Source organism: Protomyctophum parallelum (assembly GCF_964188405.1).
Source record: "Protomyctophum parallelum genome assembly, chromosome: 1".
Taxonomy (NCBI): domain Eukaryota; kingdom Metazoa; phylum Chordata; class Actinopteri; order Myctophiformes; family Myctophidae; genus Protomyctophum; species Protomyctophum parallelum.
The window spans coordinates 26516394-26536531 of record NC_139697.1 but is presented as its reverse complement, the minus strand read 5'-3'; the positions used below and the strand labels follow the sequence as shown (position 1 = coordinate 26536531).

The 20138-nt window shown below is 42.8% G+C and overlaps 1 protein-coding gene across 2 annotated transcripts; it reads left to right on the top strand.

The window, feature by feature from the left end:
* Positions 1–1180: 1180 nt before the first annotated feature.
* atat1 (alpha tubulin acetyltransferase 1) lies at positions 1181–19435 on the top strand. 2 transcript variants are annotated; one of them, XM_083765234.1, is made up of 12 exons: positions 1181–1516; positions 1704–1764; positions 2327–2418; positions 2824–2881; positions 3492–3605; positions 4711–4812; positions 5458–5503; positions 8169–8243; positions 9769–10006; positions 15625–15731; positions 15907–15994; positions 16662–19435. In XM_083765234.1, the coding sequence occupies exons 1-12, from the start codon at positions 1425–1427 to the stop codon at positions 16975–16977; spliced, it is 1389 nt and encodes a 462-aa protein (XP_083621360.1). In that variant the 5' UTR covers positions 1181–1424; the 3' UTR covers positions 16978–19435. The 2 variants fall into 2 exon arrangements, with proteins under 2 accessions (XP_083621360.1, XP_083621361.1); XM_083765235.1 differs by lacking the exon at positions 15907–15994 and adding an exon at positions 6074–6116.
* The last annotated feature ends 703 nt before the right edge of the window (positions 19436–20138 follow it).

Here is a 20138-nt window from a genome sequence, read left to right as displayed (position 1 = left end):
ACGATTCGATACCGATTATTTGCATTGCCAAACGATTCGATACAATTAATAGTCAAGCGATACGATATGTTGCATTGTTACATTTCGATATACATTCAAGCTGCCCGACCCCACCACACACACACACACACACACACACACACACACACACACACACACACACACATGCTGGCCTATGTGAAATTGATTGATTGATTGATTGATTGATTGATTGATTGATTGATTGATTTATTAACAGTTTGCAGAATTACAGTACAACTCAATACAAAAACTGTTAACTGTGAGTGGACGACACCATAAAGCATTACACTTGTTTACAATAGGGCCCACCATTTTCAATTCATCAAAACATTTAGAGACGTACGTACGGACAGTTTCGAATTGCAGCCGTCCGTAGGTGCCCTTTGAGAGCAGTTTTGACACTAGTATACTGTACCAATACCGCTGAGCGGCGCTGACACACCATAAAAGGGAGAAGCTCTTCCAAAGAAAAATGTAATAATTATCTCAATCAAACTATTCACCACATTGTGTGATACTTCTGATAATTAATGGGTTGCTGTTTGTTTAGATGGTGGTCACATGGCTGACAACTAAAACAAAAGTGACAAATTGTGCACGCAGCGCCACCATGTGGACAAGCTTGTAGTTGGAGCTTCAATATTCTGCTTCTATAAAAATGTTGACATTTGACCCTATACGATTGACCAAGATGTCCCAACGAAATGCTTACAATCATCACGCAACATGTGATCTTCTAATCTACGAGTATTCAATTAGTAGTAGCCACCTTTAGAATGTGTATCTTATTTATCTTGGGGTGTGTTGCTAAGGGGGGGGGGGGCTGTTTACCTAGCAACGCAGTGAATCACAGCTGCGATGCACTTTACCGTAACACACGAACGAAGTGTGCACAATAAAATAATAAAAGCTAAAATAACCTGTAAATTAGGGTCTTGGTCGACACACAGTCATTTATATATGTAATGTTTGTCTTTTGCGTTAGAAACGTTATTCGAATTAGTTATTTGAGTATTAAAACCGATTCAAACGGGGCTAAAATATGCGACCCATTAATTTAGGCGTCGCGTGTTTTGGACGTATTTCGGTTGACGTCGCGGGGCAGTGGCTGTGTGTGTGAACAACAGACAGACACAATGGAGCTGCAGTGAGTGACACAATGGAATCAGCCTGCAGTGCCTGGCTCTCTGCATCCCCAACTGAACTGTTCATTTAGTTAGGGTCAGGCTGTACAGCCAATGCAATCTTTTAGACTAGTATTCTTCTTCCAGGTTGCTTTTGCACAGATATTGAGGCCGATCATCCACGCTAGCACCTGCAGGAGGATCTGATCTGATCTCTACCGTCCGCATCTCTACTCCAACTGCACGAGTTTGGCTCACTGCTGTATTCAGTCAACAACTATGGAATTCCCCTTTGATATAAATCATCTTTTCTCCGAGAGAATCTCCGTTTTGGACCAGGAGTTGGTTGCTGGTCGAAAAAGCATAGGAAGGTAGGTTGAGGTTGCACTGTAACCAACCAACCATTCAACCATTGTTGGCTTGTTGCATTTTGTGGGACAGCCAGCCCTTCAACACACACACACCCTTAAGTACGTGACGTCATGTATTAAATCCCAGTCATCATCAATCATCATCATAATCCTTACTGTAAGTGACATCTCTCTCTCCTTGTTTTAGGCCTGATCTGCAAGTCCAAATCGCCACTGTTATTGATGAGCTTGGGAAAGCCTCAGCTAAGGTGCAACTATGTGTGTGTGTGTGTGTGTGTGGGGGGGGGGGGGTCTTTCTACTTGCATGTTTTTAAATGGATGAATAATGAATTTAAACCTAGGATGCACTTTAATAGTATGATGTAGCACACATGGGTAGGCATATGTAGGGTAAGTAGGTAGGGGTCTGTCTGTAGTATGGCTCCCCACAATCTATGTTTTTCACGCAGTGTAGATAAGAAGACTATAATTACCATTTGCTCTCTAGGCCTCCCCTAGCTGCAATTTGCAACTCTAGATTTATTTAGAATGGGATGAATCTAGGGTTGCAATACCCTCCATTGACTCCCCACTCATCCAATTTGGTTTGCGATCTGCTTATCTTGGGTGAATTGATGCACAATCTATGTAAATCTATGTAAAGCGCCTTGGATAAAGGCGCTCTATAAATGCACCATGTACCATTTAGGCCTCGCTGTGACTGCATGCTTTTGTCTAGGAGGCTGACTGCTGTGTATTATTACTGCTGTGCAGCTGGTACACTGAATTAAATAACACATTTAATTGTGGTTAATTGCTTTCCTTCCACAGGCCCAGCAGTTGCCAGCGCCAATAACGACCGCCTCCAAGCTGCAGTCCAACAAGCACCATCTCTATCTATTCAAGGATGGAGAGCGCAACGGGTATGTCACTGTTGTCACATACTGTAACTACTGTACAGTGCACTGTACACTCAGACACCGACCCAGCCCAGCCATACTTGTTTACAGCTTGCGTCGATACTGTATTAGAATGAGTTGCATATACTGTAGAGGCATGATTAGGTGTAAATATATGCCTGATTTACCATAGAGCTAATTTTCATCCATCCATGGACCCCAAATTCTAACGGATGGAACCCAACGAACACATGACATGTTTTCAGATTAAATTAAAACAAAACTAGGTTAATGAGTCACTGATTTGTGACACTTTGGGCTTTGCCCACTTTTCCATTGTCTACGTATGAAAGCTGTTCAAATCTTAGTCTTACTAATTCCTTTGCCCTGCACCCACTCAACACCTCACACCTTCTCTCCCACACACAGAGGACGTGGGGCTGCGGTGGGATTTATCAAGGTCGGCTACAAAAAACTATTTCTGCTTGTAAGTTTCCACGCATTTCTCTCCATATGTTAACTATTTCAGTCTTTGTGGTTAGACGACTGGTAATGCTAGCATTTCCTAACAACTTGTGTACCTAATTTATACTTGACTCGCATGACTAAAATAACTCTGAGTTCAGTCTTTTAGTCTAAAGATAAGGTCATCCAACAATGTATGAATTGGCCCTTCCAAGACCATGTGTCATGGCATCTGGTAGTATACAGTACAGTGGCTCAGGGGTAGAGTGGCTGGATGGTAACCGCAAGGTTGCCAGTTCGAACCCAGAGTTAGTGTCGAAGTGTCCTTGAGAAAGACGCTGAACCCCTAATTGCTCCTGATGTGCTGGTTGGTACCTTGCATGGTTTCCGCCGCCATCGGTGAATTAATGTGTGTGTGAATGGGTGAATGTAATGCACAATCTATGTAAAGCACCTTGGATAAAGGCCCTATATAAATGCACCATTTACCATACTGTATGCTGTGTAATTCATCATGATTTACTGTTGAGTAACATACTGCTGATTTTATGGGTTGATGGCATTCGAATCGGGTGCACTTCATGACCCCCTGTAGTAAATGCAAATCCTTTTTTGTTGTAATTGCTCCTCAGGACCAGCGGGGGGCGCACATAGAGGCTGAGCCACTGTGTATCCTGGATTTCTTCATCTGTGAGAACTTGCAGCGACACGGCTATGGGCTGGAACTGTTTGAATTCATGCTGCAGGTGAGCCACACCTAGCCCAGGGCAGGGTAACCCGTAGGTAGAAACCACGTTGCATGTCATGGAATGTGCCTGGAGGGCTCTTTGATGTTGATATTGGCAGTGATATCTTATTGAAGACAAAACAAATGTGGTTTTAAATAACATAACATAATCTTTTTTGCGTGTGGAGACACACCTTGTAATGAACCATGTTTACACCATTTGTGACGTCTTTATTATAAAGCCTAGAACTAGCTTGTTAAGAAATATTTTCTACTGAATAAATTATACATAGGATATTGTACCAGTGGTTTTTAGATAATACAAATAAATAACCTTTATTTTTGTAGCACCTTTCAAGAACAGTGTCACTCCACAACACAAAGAAAAACGCATAACAATAACGGAAGCAAGAAATTAAAAAAAAATACTCTGCGATTCAGGTCACCTGGCTTGTTTTGTTTTGTTTTTACTTACTTAGTTAAAAATGTATCCCACGGTTTTTGTAACCCATTTTTTTCACCCAGTGTCAATTGTCTAGTCTAGTGTAATCCTAGGTGCTACACTCCCTCTGCCAACCTGGGGAGAGCAATAGACTGACCAACCGCTTCTTTTCACCTGACGGGGTCAGTTTCCCCGGTTGGACGTAGTGCGTAGAAGGAACACGTTATTCAGACCAGTTCCTTTCCTCTCTATCAGGTGCCCCGGCTAGCCAGAGGGAGGCAGTTTAGAGACCAAGATTACTGCATGTTTATTTGTGAGGGTACCTACCCTATAGGGGACACGGGGAGAACATGCAAACTCCACACAGAAAGGCCCTTTTGCCAACCCCGCCTCGGTAATGGGCACTGATGACGCTGAGGAGAGAACACGCCCACAGCGTCCCCAGCACCGACTGCGCCACCTGCGCCCCTGCTTGTTTTGTTTTCAAGCGGCACTTTTACTACTTTCCATTGGTTCAATCTTTTAGAAACGACGTAAAGGGTGTCCAATAGCACTGATTTATGCAAAACAATCAAAAACCTAAAACATTGATTTAGGTGGTTGGTTTCCTCCTGACAGCAACGATATGTACACACTACTGTATGTAACATATATTTATATGTGATATTTCTTCCTTATTTAGCACAAGCATTTGCAACCTGTGTTGATGGCTTATGACAGGCCCTCCCCGAAATTCCTGTCTTTCCTGGCAAAGCAGTTTTGCCTGACGGAAAGTGTCCCTCAGGTACGATATGCTGCCTTATTTTCCCCCTCTGAGCTTCCAGTCTCTGATGTCGAAGCTTCGCAAAACAACAGATTATGTGACTATGTCTCAACCATCCGCCTGGCCTCGGGAGACACATGAAAATGGCATTCTATTGTTCTTTTATCTGATGCTGTCATCTCCCTTTTTTGTAACAGTTACTCACGTTGTTGTGACTGCAGTCAGTGGTCTTCCTGGCTATATTTAGATTCTACTGTCTTTACTCTTATTAAAACTCTTAAAGTGTATAGTAGTTGTGAAGTATACTTCCCGTACTTGGAAATGGGTCTATGATTTTAAAATCTATAGCTCTAAATAGATGTTACAGTGTGACATGCTGAGTGTCAGGATGATGATAAGCCCCATTAAAAGAATTGCGAAAGTACAGTAGTGAATTTGCAGGATGTCTCGGGCTGTCCCTAAAGTTCCCTCTCTAAGTGAAATAACCTCTAAAACCTGACTCGTTCTTCTGGGTTCTGGAGGTTAATGGCTTTGTTCAACCTTTTCTCATACTACTTTCCCCCTGCGGACGTGATCATTTATCAAAGTTGTCGTGATGGAGAAGATTTCTTTCTGTGTTTCTTTTTGTCTTTTCATAAGGTCATCTCTCATCTCTTTTCTCTCCAGGTCAACAACTTTGTAGTGTTTGATGGCTTCTTCCTTAACAGATCAGGTAACCTCTCGGCAGTGTCGTGCTTTTGCTTTGTTTTTTGAGGTCTGTGGTGGTAACCATGGGTGTGTAGAAGGAACGTGGGTGTGCATTCCCCTCTTAATGCCTTCTTCACGTCATTCCCAATGTGGAGTGGGTGGCCTGTGGCACTTAGAAACATTACTTCCTCATTGCCTGCTGGGATTCACTCGTTCACTGTGGTTATAGCTGCTACAGTATTCCCATTCTTCTCTCACGGCGGAAGCCAAGCCAAATCGTACTGCTTTACCTTTGATCTGACTGTAAAACTCACTGCCAAAATGAAGCTCATATGTTTTGGCAGACTGTCCGACTCACTTATGAAACCCATGTTGTGCATGATTATGTAGTTTTAGATAAAGATGTACAGGATTATTATTGCCAGTACCACACCGAACCAATTTTGTCAACTAATTGTGTCATGTGTCTAATCTGGAAAATAAATTCTGATCCTTCTTTTTTAACCATAAAGATCCACACATTGTAGAGACATTTTTAGAGCTCTGTGCTGTTATTCCAGTTCCAAACGCCTTCTGTTTCACTAAACTCTTCCAGGCTCGCCTCCCTCTCCTCTGACGGATCAGGGAATGGGATTTTTGTAAGGACTTTTAAATCTCTTTCTTTTACTGATATATCCCTCTTCCCCCTGCCACCCCCTGCTCCCCAAGCATCCAACTTCCTGTACGGTTTCTCTGTCTCCTCTCTCTGTTTAAATATCAGGGCCACCTGTTTTATCTCATGCTGTTTTGCTCACTATTCTTCTTGTCATTATTTGGAGATAATCTCCTCAGCCCCTGCTGCCTCCCCATCACCGCTTGTTCCTCTCCCAGCTGGGTCCAGTATGTGTCACTGTATATCATGTATCTATAGTGACAACACAGTGCTGGACCCATTGCACCCCGTCCTGGGGATCCAGGTGTCGCGTTGCCATGGCTACCTCAGATAGCCCCACCCAGCCCCCTAACAAATAAACCACCAGGGACGTGCACACATAGACGTCAAAGGGGGCTTCAGCCCCTGCCCTTTTACCCGTCTGTAAAACAACTGCCCTCTCCAGACCACGAATGCAGCATTTAACTATGGCGAAAGAAATGCAAAATGCCTCTCCTTTCCATGCCATACCAGGCAGCATTCAGGAGAATTGCATTTTTTCCGAAGTCTCCTGAACTTGGACACAGCATTTTGCGTTGAACAAATTTGTTTAGAAATCCACGTTGTATACACCGCATCTCCACTAGCTAAAGAGTGCTGGGTTGCGCCCCGAAAATAGCTGATCTACAAGCTCTCAATGCGTCGCAGCGTGACGCGTTGTGAGCTTGTAGATCTGCTATTTTCGCTATTTTTGTCCAAAAGTGCCCTCTTAACGGCATTTCAGCCCCCTGCCCCTCTAACACGCTCTGCACGTCCCTGCAAACCTCCCACCAGTAGGAATGAAGCTGCTTGATACTTGTCCCTCTGAGGTTTCGCAAGTGTTTGTCGCTTTGTTGTAATGGAGCCAACATTACTTTTAAAACAGAATTCACACATGGTATTCCTATGACCATAGACTGCCAAGTAATATGTTAAACATGAACAACTATGTTTCCCCAAATTTTAGAAACCAGGGGCTGCTCTGGCCCAGAGGGGCTGCTCTCAACAGAGCTTCTGTAAAGACTATCCAGTATCTTCTCCGATAAACGTAGTGTACACTTGTAGAGCTGCTCCTGTAAGTGACGCGTAGGGGACTCGTAGAATGTTTGTTTTAAGCCTTTACTCCCAAATTAGCTTTATTTCCTGAAAAGCAAAAGAACAGCTAAAATAAACACCCTTCCCCTTCTACCATGATTATTATTTAATATTTATTTTGTATTATTATTAGTAGTAGTAGTAGTAGTAGTAGTAGTTATTTCCGTTCTGTGTGTAATGTAATAGTGATAATGTACACTTAAATGACATCTTACTTACTTTAATAGATCATCATTGTATGCTTATTTTAAGGGAATTGAAAAGTTTAAAGATGGCAGTCAAAGTATACAACACTGATTATCTCAAACATAATAAGACGAATGAGCTTGGCTCTATCATCATGTCAGAATAATATGTGTCCCTCCCTAGCCAAGGGAACTAATATGTGTCCCTCCCTAGCCAAGAGAACTAATATGTGTCCCTCCCTAGCCAAGGGAACTAATTGAAACTATTGGCGCTATCGGTTAAAGTTTGGGGCTAAAGCCTAATTTATAGTTAATATATACTTAGCTGCGTGCCAGTGTCGTGCATCACAAATGGCAGATCTACAAGCTCACGACGTGTCATGGTGCAACTCGTTGTGAGCTTGCCAGTCGGCTATTTTCCATGCTTGATACAATATACAACCAATTATAATATAAATCGGCTGTCCAAGATGTTAGGAATAACAAATGAATCCTGTTTTACGATACCGTTTCCCTTAACCACTAGCTACCATATATTGCTACCTGTTAACCATGATTATTTTACGAGGGAGGTTGGGGACATAATATTTATGTGACTTGCTTTTATGATCATATTATGTCAATAGTATTGTATTGACAGAAGCTGGAGCGAAAGTAAAGGGGAGGGGTGAGATCCTCCAACCTTCCACTAGAATGTTTGGTTTTATCTTTATGGTGACTGACTCTCCTCCCTTCCACAGTGGCACAGTTGAGAAAGGCTCCCCCAAAAAAGCAGGACGGAGAGATCAAACCGTACTCGCTAATGGAGAGAGAGGGTGAGACATCCTGCACAGTACTGTACATACACACATATAGAGCACCGAAGTCTGACGTCAATATCGAAATCCACAGGTTCATGTACTTTTTATTTGCATTGTAATGATGATTTTCGACCGCCTCATAAGAACTGTGTTTGAAAAATAAACATGTCATCCCGGCCGTTTCACTCATATGGATATGAAGAATCAACTGACTGAGAGAAAACGCTATTGTTACTGCTACTGAATTAGTTACATTTTCACAAACGAATCAACGATACAGAGACACCTCCCTGACAATAACGCAGAGACAGCTTGTTTATTTTTGGACCACAAAGCTTATACGAAACGATTTTAAGATGACCCCATCTACTATAATAATAATAGTTACACAATCCAGACTTTGTTGAAAGGTCCTTGATGTGTGTGTGTTTTTGTTTTTTTTGCCTGATGCAATATCATTAGTTTGACAAGATGTCCCACTTCCTCATCTCTGCTATTTTCAGTCCGGTGCTGCAGGGCTTTTTGGTACAAAGGGACACATTAATTGGCCCACCTAAATCTAACACACCCACCATTAGTACTTTTATTAGCTGCATCTGCATTGCTTACATCATAATGTACGTAAGGTCAGCCTCGCATGTTTTTACCCTGATGTAGTTTTTAACCTGTGCAGGAAAACAAACTTCAAGCTATAGAGCGTCGCAGTCCCGCCCCCTACCATGGCCCAGGAAATGATTCTCCGTTCATTTTCCTCATAGACATTTCAGAAAGTATTTAAAGACGTTTACGCTGCGGACAAAGCCAACTCTTGTCGTGACAAATCATGACATTTTTCGGGCCAAACAAAGAATTAGAAAGTAGAAAAAAACGGCAGGTTACAACACTTTTTTTGTTGTTTTTCTTCTATGTAATTATTTGTTTTGTCCAAAATATTGTGTATGTTGTCATGATTTGTCACGACTCGAGTTGGCTTCGTACTACGCTTAAAAGGTCTTTAAATGTCTATGGGAAAAATGCATTGTGATTCATTTCCTGGGCCAGGCGTCGTCATGAAAGGGGGCGGGACTGCGACACTCTATTGGCCTAGGGCAGGGGTTCTCAACCCGTGGGTCGCGACCCCTCGGGGGGTCGCCAAATTATTTTGGGGGGTCCAAAATCTGCCACTGGCCACAGCAGCAACAAGAAGAGGAAGTTTTGCACACACAAAACGCAAAGACTTATGGGACACTGGAAACGGGTCAATAAAGAAAATAATTTGGCCTGCTGTCAGTGTGCACAAGAAGAAACTGATCATGCTGAAATTAGCCTAGTTAGTAGTAAGTAGACTATATGTGAGATTAAACACATACACAGGTCACACACATCTCCTGGTTAATGACCGTTTTGTGTCTCTGCATATAGGTCTTTGAATATAATAATAGACTGTCTTTTTTTCGTTTTTTTTTTTGCTCTTGTTAAACTCTTAAGAAGAGTCGCACATGACATGACATCACTTGACCCTGGAATTGAACTTTCACTGACTGTTGTCTCCTCCCCCCAGTTGTGCACGAGGAGCAGAGGGTCCGTCCCTGGCCATTTGTTCGCCCCGCGCCTCCCCCCCTCTCTCCCCAACGGTCGGCATCCTCCCAGTGCTCGCGCTCCCTCAGCGTGGGGTCGTCCCCCAGCAGGGAGCCGCAGCCCCAGCGCCCCGCCATACACTCAGCTCTTGCCCCTGGGGGCTGCACGGGCCAGACCCCCCATTCCCCGCTCATCGACAACTGCAGGGCAAGACGCACCAGGTGAGGAAGAACAGCTTGGACCTTTTACAGCAGTGGTTCCTAAACGTTGTCATGTCAAGGACCCCCAAAATGATACTAATTACCCCCATAAGAGAAGATTTTTTACCGCTCTAGCAGTGATTTTCAACTATTTTCATTTCAAGGACCCCCAGTTTGACATGCATTAGTCTACGGACTCCCATTTAATGGCATTTCCATCTCTGGGACCCCCAATTTCTATTGTAAAATCAATGTTAATTTAACTCTGAGAGTGTACCATTTGTACACTCAGAGTTACAGACCCATAAGGGTCCATTTGGTTCCAAACTATCATTTAGCTGGAGACCCCCTGGAACTCCCTCAAGTACACCTAGGGTTCCCCGGACCCCACTGATTTACAGGGAGCGAGTGGGGAAGATTTGTGCATGGCAGCGTTTATGGCGCTGTTCCCCAGCATGGTAACGGCTCGAATCTACTCAAATGTTTTTGATTCATAGTAGGCAAAAATGACACAGTGCTTTTTTTTGGTATCTGTATCAGCTAAGGCGATACCAAAAGGCAGGGCTGTCAACATTGGAGTGTCAGAATTCAGGAGCTTTTGATTGTGTTGTATTTTCTCATTGTTAAATTAAAATTTTGTTTGTGTTCCTCCTTAGGCATTATGTGTTTTGATTTCGATTTTTAGATTTATAATTGGCCTATAATTAGTTTTAAGACTAGGTTTAGTGTTTAAAGGACAACTTTAGTTTTTTTCAACCAAGGTTCATGTTTTAGTTATTGTTTTATGTTGTTATTAGAGAAAGTAAAAGATGAGTAATTTTTTTTTCATTTGCAGCTTTCTTTCGTTTTAGGGATTTTAGCTCTTTTTGACAGGGGGGCGGGAGCTACAGAAGATCACAGGATCTACTGAATGTGAAGGTAGCCTACTGGGGGAAGGCTTATACTGTGTGTATAGGCTGAATATGTCAGTTTGTCACATTCAATAGATCCCATGATCTTTTGTGGTCAGATGTAATTTCTTGGGGTTTATTAGGACTATAGTAAATAATAATAAAAAAAATCGCCATAATATTTTGTAAAAAAATACATATTTAGCCCCATGCTCGAATGCCCCCGCCCCCCTGTCCAAAACTGCTAAAATCCCCAAAACAAAAGAAAGCAGCAAATGAAAGAAAATTAACACTCACCTTTTAGTTTCTCTAATAACAACCTAAAACATGAACCTTGGTTGAAAAAAACTAAAGTTGTCCTTTAAGTTTACCATAACTTTGTAGGTTTTTAGTCTGGTTGGGGTTAATTCACCCCATGGCTCCTCATGGTGAAACTAGCCAGTGGCAGGTTCATGACTAGCCTGTGGCTTCCTGTGAGGTTAGGTTTAGTGTTAGAGTTTAGGGTTACTTATATTTGGGCTATTTTTTTTAACTATATATGTTTTGGTTATTTGAGTTTCCTCTATTTTTGTAGGAGCTCACTCAGGCATAAAGCCTCTTCTTCTAAGTGACATTTACATTTCAAGGTGTCTCTGTCATGTTGTCCTCCTTGTTTAATCTTGTAAGGCTATATGCTAATTCATATCCTGTTCACACCCTGTTGACTTGGTGTGAAATGTGCTTATGAGGCTCTATTTGCATCTAGGCTGATCAATTAACTGCACATCCACAGTTTAATTCTGACACGGGTTGCCATGCAAAGCCACGGATATCCCCCAATCCAAGAGAAAATAAGGAGAAAGGACAATTCAGGAGCACCGCAGGAGATGGGGTCGAAATTCAGGAGTCTCCTTCCGGATTCAGGAGTGTTGACAGCCCTGCCAAAAGGCGATGTGAAAATCAGGGACGTGCAGAGAGTGTTAGAGGGGCAGGGGCTGAAATCCCTTAAGGGGGCACTTTTGGACAAAAATAGCAGATCTACAAGCTCACAACGCGTCACGCTGCGACGCGTTGTGAGCTTGTAGATCATCTATTTTCGGGGCGCAACCCAGCACTCTTTAGCTAGTGGAGATGTGGTGTACGACATGGATTTCTAAACAAATTTGTTCAACGCAAAATGTTGATTGATTGAAACCTTTATTTATTCTCAAAAAGAATCGAGGTTCCCCCTCATTTGCAATGCTGACGAGATCACATATAAAAACTATTTAAGACAGATATAAAATACAAATCAAATCTACACGTAAGGCATAGAGACATAATATACAGACAAAACATATGTTAAAAACGGTTACATATTGAGGTAGGGAGGTTCAGAAGCAGGTTATTAAATTGAACAGGTCTGAACAGGTACTTCTTTTCCAGTTTAGCAGCAACGTGATGTAGGGTGGTAACTTCCCTCAATAGCTTTAAAAATAAACTGGTGCCAGTGCCTGGTTCTCCTCTCAGAGAGGGAAGACCAACCTACCCTGTCATAGAGGGTACAATGGTGAGTGCAGCATTTCTATAAATTACATCACCGTAGTCCAGAACTGACATAGACAGCTTCAACAACCCTTTTCCTACAGATCATTGGGAAGTTAGCTTTATTTTTGTAAAGAAAACCAATGTTCAGTCTTAACTTGGTGGTAGCCAAATACCCAGATATTTATATTCAGTGACTCTGTCGATAGAGGATCCATTGAGAGTGTGACTGTGCAGGGAGTTGAAGTCTTTTGTTTTTGGCTTTTGAGAATAGCATAGCATTTGGTTTTACTGGCGTTCAGGACGAGTTTGAGTGAGATGAGTGCATCTTGCATGGTGTTAAAGGCTTGTTGGAGTTTTTCCAAGTTCAGGAGACTTCTGAAATAAACGCATTATGCTCCTGAATGCTGCCTTCCAGCATGGCATGGAAAGGAGAGGCATTTGCACTTATTTTCTGTCTGGGCACCTAAGCTGCAAATGCAGCCTGACGGCGTGTCACGAGTGTGAATCCCGATCCCTGACGATCTTTGCTGCGTGTCACTCCTCACATCTCTCCCCATTTCCTGGTTGTCTACTGTCCTATAAAGGCCCCCAAACTAATCTTAAAAAAGACAGAGAGACTCGTCACCAAACCAAGTTGTGTCACTGACTCCCCTATACTGCATGGAAGCTCACAAATACAATAGAAAAACAAACTAGCTGTTGAAAATCTAAAATGAACCAATATTGAACAATTCACCTTTAGCAAAGCCTCTACCAAAATATCATGGATTTTACACATTAAATACTGGTTCATTTTTGGAACTAGACCTTCAAGAATCTCTTCCAAATCCGTCAACAAGGCCTGCCATATGCACTGGAAAAATATGTGTGTGACATTTATTTTTTAAAACGATGTTTTATCATATAGGAAAACTATTGGTGGAGAGGTTTGTCTACTCTAACCCATGTTATGCTTAGCTGCGATTGGACCATAGCAGTTTGGGCAGGGGCTTAGCTATCACCTGTGTTGGGTGTTATCAGAAATTGTTTTTGTTGGACTGTACCGGTCTGTAGAAATCTATATCTTTAACTTTGACATTTAGCTCTGTCCTACGCTAAAAGCTTTGGACATCGCTATGACAACCATGCTTCACTGAGGAGTTCCTGTTTGCAGTGGAAAAGGAAGTAAAGCAACTAAAGAGTGCAGTAGAAAAGTGACTGCTGTGTCTGTATGGGTGCCAGGTCTGCTGGGCTTGGCAGTGGGTTGCCACATTCCTCTTATTAGTTGGCTATTGTTCACTGTGTACAAAGAGCTGGCCCTCAGCTGCTCTCTCTGATCTCAGCTTCTCTCACCCTCTCTCTGCGAGTAACAAACGACTCGCCCCTTTGCCAACTCGCCCCCGTGAAATGTTTTAATGTAGTAATTTAGTAAACAGTTAATTTAGTATTTCCCTCCCTCTCTGAAATCTGAAATTATCTTGTATACGGCTTTATTTGATATATATGTATAGTAGTCGATCTCTATAGTCTGTGTCATGTTATTCTTTCTTAATTTTACAGAGACGGTGACTGCTTAATTAAGTTAATTTAGGACCTTCTAGCAGTTAAGGTCCCTGCACACGGAGCGCGTTTTTTCGGATTTTTAGCAGCGTTTCTCCATCGGTTTTCCGAAAAACGCATCCAGTGTGCAACGACCTTACATTTCGTTTTATTTAACACATTTCTTACATGTAGCCCATGTTTTGTAATGGCATCATCATGCTATTATGCCTGTGGATATACAGAGTGAACTTAAAGGGATTGTGACATTAAAAAAAAGGTTTTGGAATTGCTCTTATTTTTTTTAGGTTTTCTAATCTCAATTGCACCCAAAAAACATGAACTTTTAACATTCAGTAGATTTTCTGTGATCTGGGGTTTTCTGGCTCAAACAGGTGCTCTGATTTTCCTGCTGTTTGTGATGTAAGATCCTGCAAATCCCATATATGTCAATGGGATTTGCCAGCAGATGTCACTGTTTTCACTGTGTTGCCTGTTTTCATTGTAGCTCAAAAGGCATCCAAACCCCAAAGAAAACTTCAGACCACAGAAAATCCACTGAATGTTCAAAGTTCAGGTTTTTTGGGTGTAATTGAGGTCATAAAACCTAAAAGAAAAAAGAAAAATAAATGAAAATGAATGTCATAAAACCTTTAACAATATGATAATACCTTTTTACATACCGGTAATCACCAACATGAATTATGTTTGTTATTTACAGCTATAGGTAGAGTAGTGGGGCGAGATGGAAAAGGAGCGACCGTACCTGTTACCCTCTCTGCTACCTGATTGTTGTAGATGACTGCCTGTTTTCTTTGTGGACTTTCTAAACGCCTTTCTTCCTTTCTCTTGTCTCTCTCCATGCCCCTCCGCTGTGTCTGATCCCGTTTTAAAACATCTGTCATGCTTTTGCCTCCATTTTATTATTATTATTTTGTCCACTTTCATACATTCGACACGCTCACTTTGAATCCCTCCGCTCAATGTTCAATAGTTCCCTTAATCGATCTCAGCTCGGCTTCCAATGACCAGACTCTGACCTCCGGTGTTGCCTCTTCCTTTTAAAGGAATGACTTTCTTAGTTTGATAGATGGCCAGTTTCTCTGTCAAAGAGAGAGTCTGGTGTGCCACTGTGTTATTTGGACTACATGGACACATTGGACAGACTGGGAGAGAGAAGGAAAGACCATATCCGTCTCCCTTTTTAGATGTTTTAAAAACCTCGTTATACCTGCCAAACGGGAATATGCGATGGCTGGATCTTATCTCTCTGCTTGCCTTTTTTTTCAGAATGCATTAAACCGTCTCCCACAAAACTGCATATGCGATTTATTAATCTCATATTGACTGGCATACATATATTATATAAATTCAATAAACCTGTGCAAACGTATAGCGTTATTTCAAGGCCGATGGAAGATGTTCCCTACAGGTTCCTTGTTCCATTCAAGTTCCTATGTTTTCCACAATTAATTTCAACATTATTATTATTTTTGGACCATTTTAAAATACTTATTTTATACTTTTATAATACTTAATTTTCTGTTTGCTAATTATGATTTTCTTTTATTTATTTCTTTTGTTTTTTAAATTCGCTTTCTGTCCTACACTCCACTTCCTCTGTCCTGTCCTGTCCTTTTACATTCTACACCCCCCTCCTCTACGCCCTGTGTTCTTGGGTCACTCTCCCTTGCCTCCTGCTCGTCTCTTGGTCTCCTCTGGTAGCCAACAGGGCCTGGTTGCTGGAGCCAACCTTTACAGTCGTCACTTCAACCGCAGAGATGTGGGGTTCCTTCTGGGACGACAGGAGAGAAGCACCTTCACACTCCCAGGTGAGTGGCTGTGTATAAGAACTAAGCCATGATGACTAAAACTATGACTAAATATATTGACAATTTTGTCAACAAACGTCAGCTGAAGGACGGAAGGTCATGCAGGACGCCCAGGCACCACGGCATGCAGCATTCCCACCTTTCCTTATCTGTTAGCACTGTGTGCCTTTCTCAGGTTTGAGACCAGTGTTGACTGACACAGGGAGACAGACACACGCACTGGGACAAACGGACAGGTTTGCCATTTTCCCCCACACAACGAGGTTATTTACCCTATACTGCTCTGTGTGTGTGTGTGTGTGTGTGTGTGTGTGTGTGTGTGTCTGAGGTGCTGGCCCTATACCTGATCTATACTGTATGACCATGAGTGAATGAGAAAACAAAATTATGTACAGTCTATTCAACAAAGAGTATATAAACTATATACTGAAGGTAAGGTGCATAAACATGAACAGTATGCATGGTGTTGATAGACTGTAGAGTATATTAACGTGTGTGTGTGTGTGTGTGTGTGTGTGTGTGTGTGTGTGTGTGTGTGTGTGTGTGTGTGTGTGTGTGTGTGTGTGTGTGTGTGTGTGTGTGTGTGTGTGTGTGTGTGTGTGTCGTTTAATTGCTCCCGATTCCGATCATTGGTTTTGAGCATCTTCCGATACCGATTTTTCCCGATCCAATATTTATATTCTATAGAACACGTTTATGCCATATCACAATAGTACAATATCCAGTCTATTCATCATCATCATAATATTGATACTAGGGATGTTCCGGTCACGTTTTTTGGCTCCCGATCCGATTGCGATCATTTGAAAATGACGTGATCGGCCCCGATTTCCGATCACCTGATCCGATCGGGACAATCCTAGTGTGTGTGTGTGTGTGTGTGTGAGTGTGCCACTTGACTTTTTATATCCACTATTCTTGTCTGTCCAGGTCCCCGCCCCTCACTCTCCCACCGCTGTGCACGTCCAAGAAAGATGCACTCTGCAGCCAGAGCCCCGTAGTGGCCAGAGACACCGCCGCGTGCGACGCAGACACTGAAGGCTGCCGTTCTGAGAGGTCCGGGCAGGCGCAGGGCAGTCAGTCATGCTCCGCGGGAGGCGTGCAGGTCCATCACAAAGCAGCTGCGTTCAAGGTAGAGAGGGACGGGAACAACGCGAGTGGGTGGTCGTCCACCCTGGGAGAGAGTAGTTACACAGCACACTGGGCCAAACAGAAGCCGGAATACAGGAGCACCCGGCCCTGGTGATTTAATGAAGTCCCCCAGGGCTGTGTCCTGGGGACCCCTATACTAACTACTCCCTGTACACCTATGACTTCGTGGTCACGCACACCGCTTAAGGCCGACAGCATGGCCGACAGCATGCCGATGATGGGCCTGATAACTACTACAGGGGAGAGGTCAACAATCTGTCACAATGGAGAACAAGATTCTTTCAGTGTCGACAAGACCAAGGACAGATCATCTCTGTCAACAGATTAGTCAGCCGCTTCAAATACCTCTGCGTCCACATCAAAGACAGGACCTCACCCTGGGGACAAGCACGCTGTGGTTTACTTCAGGCGGCTGACGAAGTTTCAGCATAAGGTCCAAGTCCCTACGGGCCTTCTACAGAGGCACCACTGAGGCCATTTATGACCGCACGCATCTGAGCCTAGGGAACAACTGCACTGCTCTCATTTGCGGAGTGCTGCAGAGGGTGGTGGTAATGGACAGCCCAGAGCATTAGTTGATGTGAGCTCTCCTGTCATGGACTGTTAGTAAAGCCTGGAGGATTATTAAAGACCCCCCAGTCACCTGAGTCATGGACTGTTGCAGCTGCTTACATAGACGCATACATTTATTATGGCAGGACCGACACACATGGCACCTTACACACTGCACACATTATCATGTTATTTAAACGCATCCCGAACTGTGTATTATAATAATAATCGTGTAGCGATAGGCATCAGGAAGAGGTTGGTGGAAGGACTAGCGTGGATGCACAAATCAATCCCAGAAACCCAGACAGACAAAATGGCCAGGGGGCTTTTTATTCAAAACAAACTGAAACAAACTTTGTTGGACTGGACTAAGAACCGAAATCAACACATTTGGCTCCTGCATGGAATATAAATATTGGAATGAAAAGGAGGGCAGCAGTGTTTACATAAAAGTGGAACAAGCCATACAGACATTCTGTCCAGCCCAGTCCTCTTTTGGAGTGTCATTAGCTCTCCTTGCTTGTAGTCAGGGAACTTTTTTCAAAGGGGGCCAAATTAGAAAATATCAAAACACCCAAGGGCCATTCGGATTTAAACGATTCTATTTAACTATCATCATCAATATTTAATTTAAATATTTATTTTTGTCAGGCGTGTGCTGTAAACAAAAGGGTGTAACTAAGCCTTTTTTCAGCCTTATCTTACATCTGGTTACCAATGTAACCGGATGAGCAAGGTGAGAAATATAAAGAAATACAAGGAACACTGAACAATTTTACTCTGGGGAAATGCCCAGGTTAAAACAAACAAAAATTTAACAATATCCCGGTACTGTTGGGCGCGCTGTTCATAATACAATTCAGGTTATGAAGCTGCGGGCTGTATAAAATTCGCCCCAGGGCCGCATTTGGCCCGTGGGCCGCACTTTGGACACCCTGTAGATGAACCAAGCCGACAAACTGGCGAGCGTGCAGTGGGGGCGTAATGGTGGGCTAGAGGAGAATGATGGGAATGTAGACGTGAAGAGCCATTAGGCCAGGGACGTGCAGAGAGTGTTCGAGGGGCAGGGGCTGACATCCCGTAAGAGGGCACTTTTGGACAAAGATAGCGAAAATAGCAGATCTACAAGCTTGTAGATCTGCTATTTTTGGGGCGCAACCCAGCACTCTTTGGCTAGTGGAGATGCGGTGTGTAACGACATGGATTTCTAAACATATTTGTTCAATGCTGTGTTCAAGTTCAGGAGACTTTAAGAAAAAAGCAATTCTCCTGAATGCTGCCTTCCGGCATTTGCATTTCTTCAAGTGTAGTAAATGCTGCATTCGTTGTCTGGAAAGGGCAGTTGTTTTATAGACGGGTAAAAGGGCAGGGGCTGAAGCCCCCTTTTTATGTCTATGTGTGCACATCCCTGCATTAAGCGGTTTATGACACGGTCTTGAAAAATCCCTGTCTGCCATATACTGTACATGTACTGTACATGTACTGTACTGTAAGGAACCATTTACACAAGGGAAGGAAAGGCCAGGGGCTTTGCAAGAATTTCCTGTAGATATGAGTTTACACATTGCACGCCACTCTTCTGTTATCACTACTGTACTGCATTTTTGTGTTTATTACATATTTGAGTTACATTAAAAGCACCTTTGAATCTTGGGTGTTCTCCTTGCACTCCTCTGTTAGTATCCATCATGTCTGTCTCCGTTAGTCATTACAGGCAATATAAATAATAGCTTTTCACTGATTGCTTCCAAAACATAGTTATGCAGATAACCATCCCCCCCCATAACATTGGCCAACTACATGTTGGAACATTCCCCAGTGTTCAAGTGCACTTCCTGGAGATCTTTGGTTTTGTTTACCGGAGCATTATCTGATTCCTCTGCTTGGAGCTGCATTGCATAGATGAGCTGGACTCGTTTAGCCTTCTACAATATTGAGCATATAGTGCAAAAATAATAAAGATTTGAGATGCATCTGTTCAAGAGTGACCCATAAACAAACAAAATACAGAAACAAGCATACTGTACAGTACACAAATACACAAAACATACAGTACAAAAATACATACATATATGTAAGTAGCTTGCTCACCCTCTTCCACCTACCCCACCAACCACCACATAATTAGCTTTTACAAAATGGAAATAAGGTCCAGTGCAAATTTTGCTGTGTCATAATTAGTTAGTCAGGTTAGATTAGAAGCATAGCTTTGGGGTTAGTAATTTAACCTTACTTGAGTCCCCCAAGGCTTTGTATTAGGTCCCTCCTGTTTTGTGGTCCACTGAAATGACAATCTTACTGAAATAACTTACATTTAAAGCTTGCAAAGCATTGCAGCACAATGTGTTGTAGATCCATCAGCCTTATGTGATAAATGAACCACACGATCTTTTTAAATACTTAACATATAAGAACACACCTACTTCACAACAGTGGCATATCCAGGAATACGTTTTGGGCAGGCAAGATATGTGTTTATTGTCGCCCACCCCCCCCCCCCCCCCCCCCCCCCCCCCCCCCGCGTACAATCGTAGCACTAAAGGTTTTCAAAGAGCTATACCTGCCAGACGAGTAGGATGAGTAGGAAGGCATGCATTTACATTCAAGGTTCAAGGTTATTTATTAGTGTCCCCGAAGGCAATTGATTGAGGGTCGCGCTCTACCGCAACGGCCAATCAGCTGTCCATTAATAGTTCTCAGGTC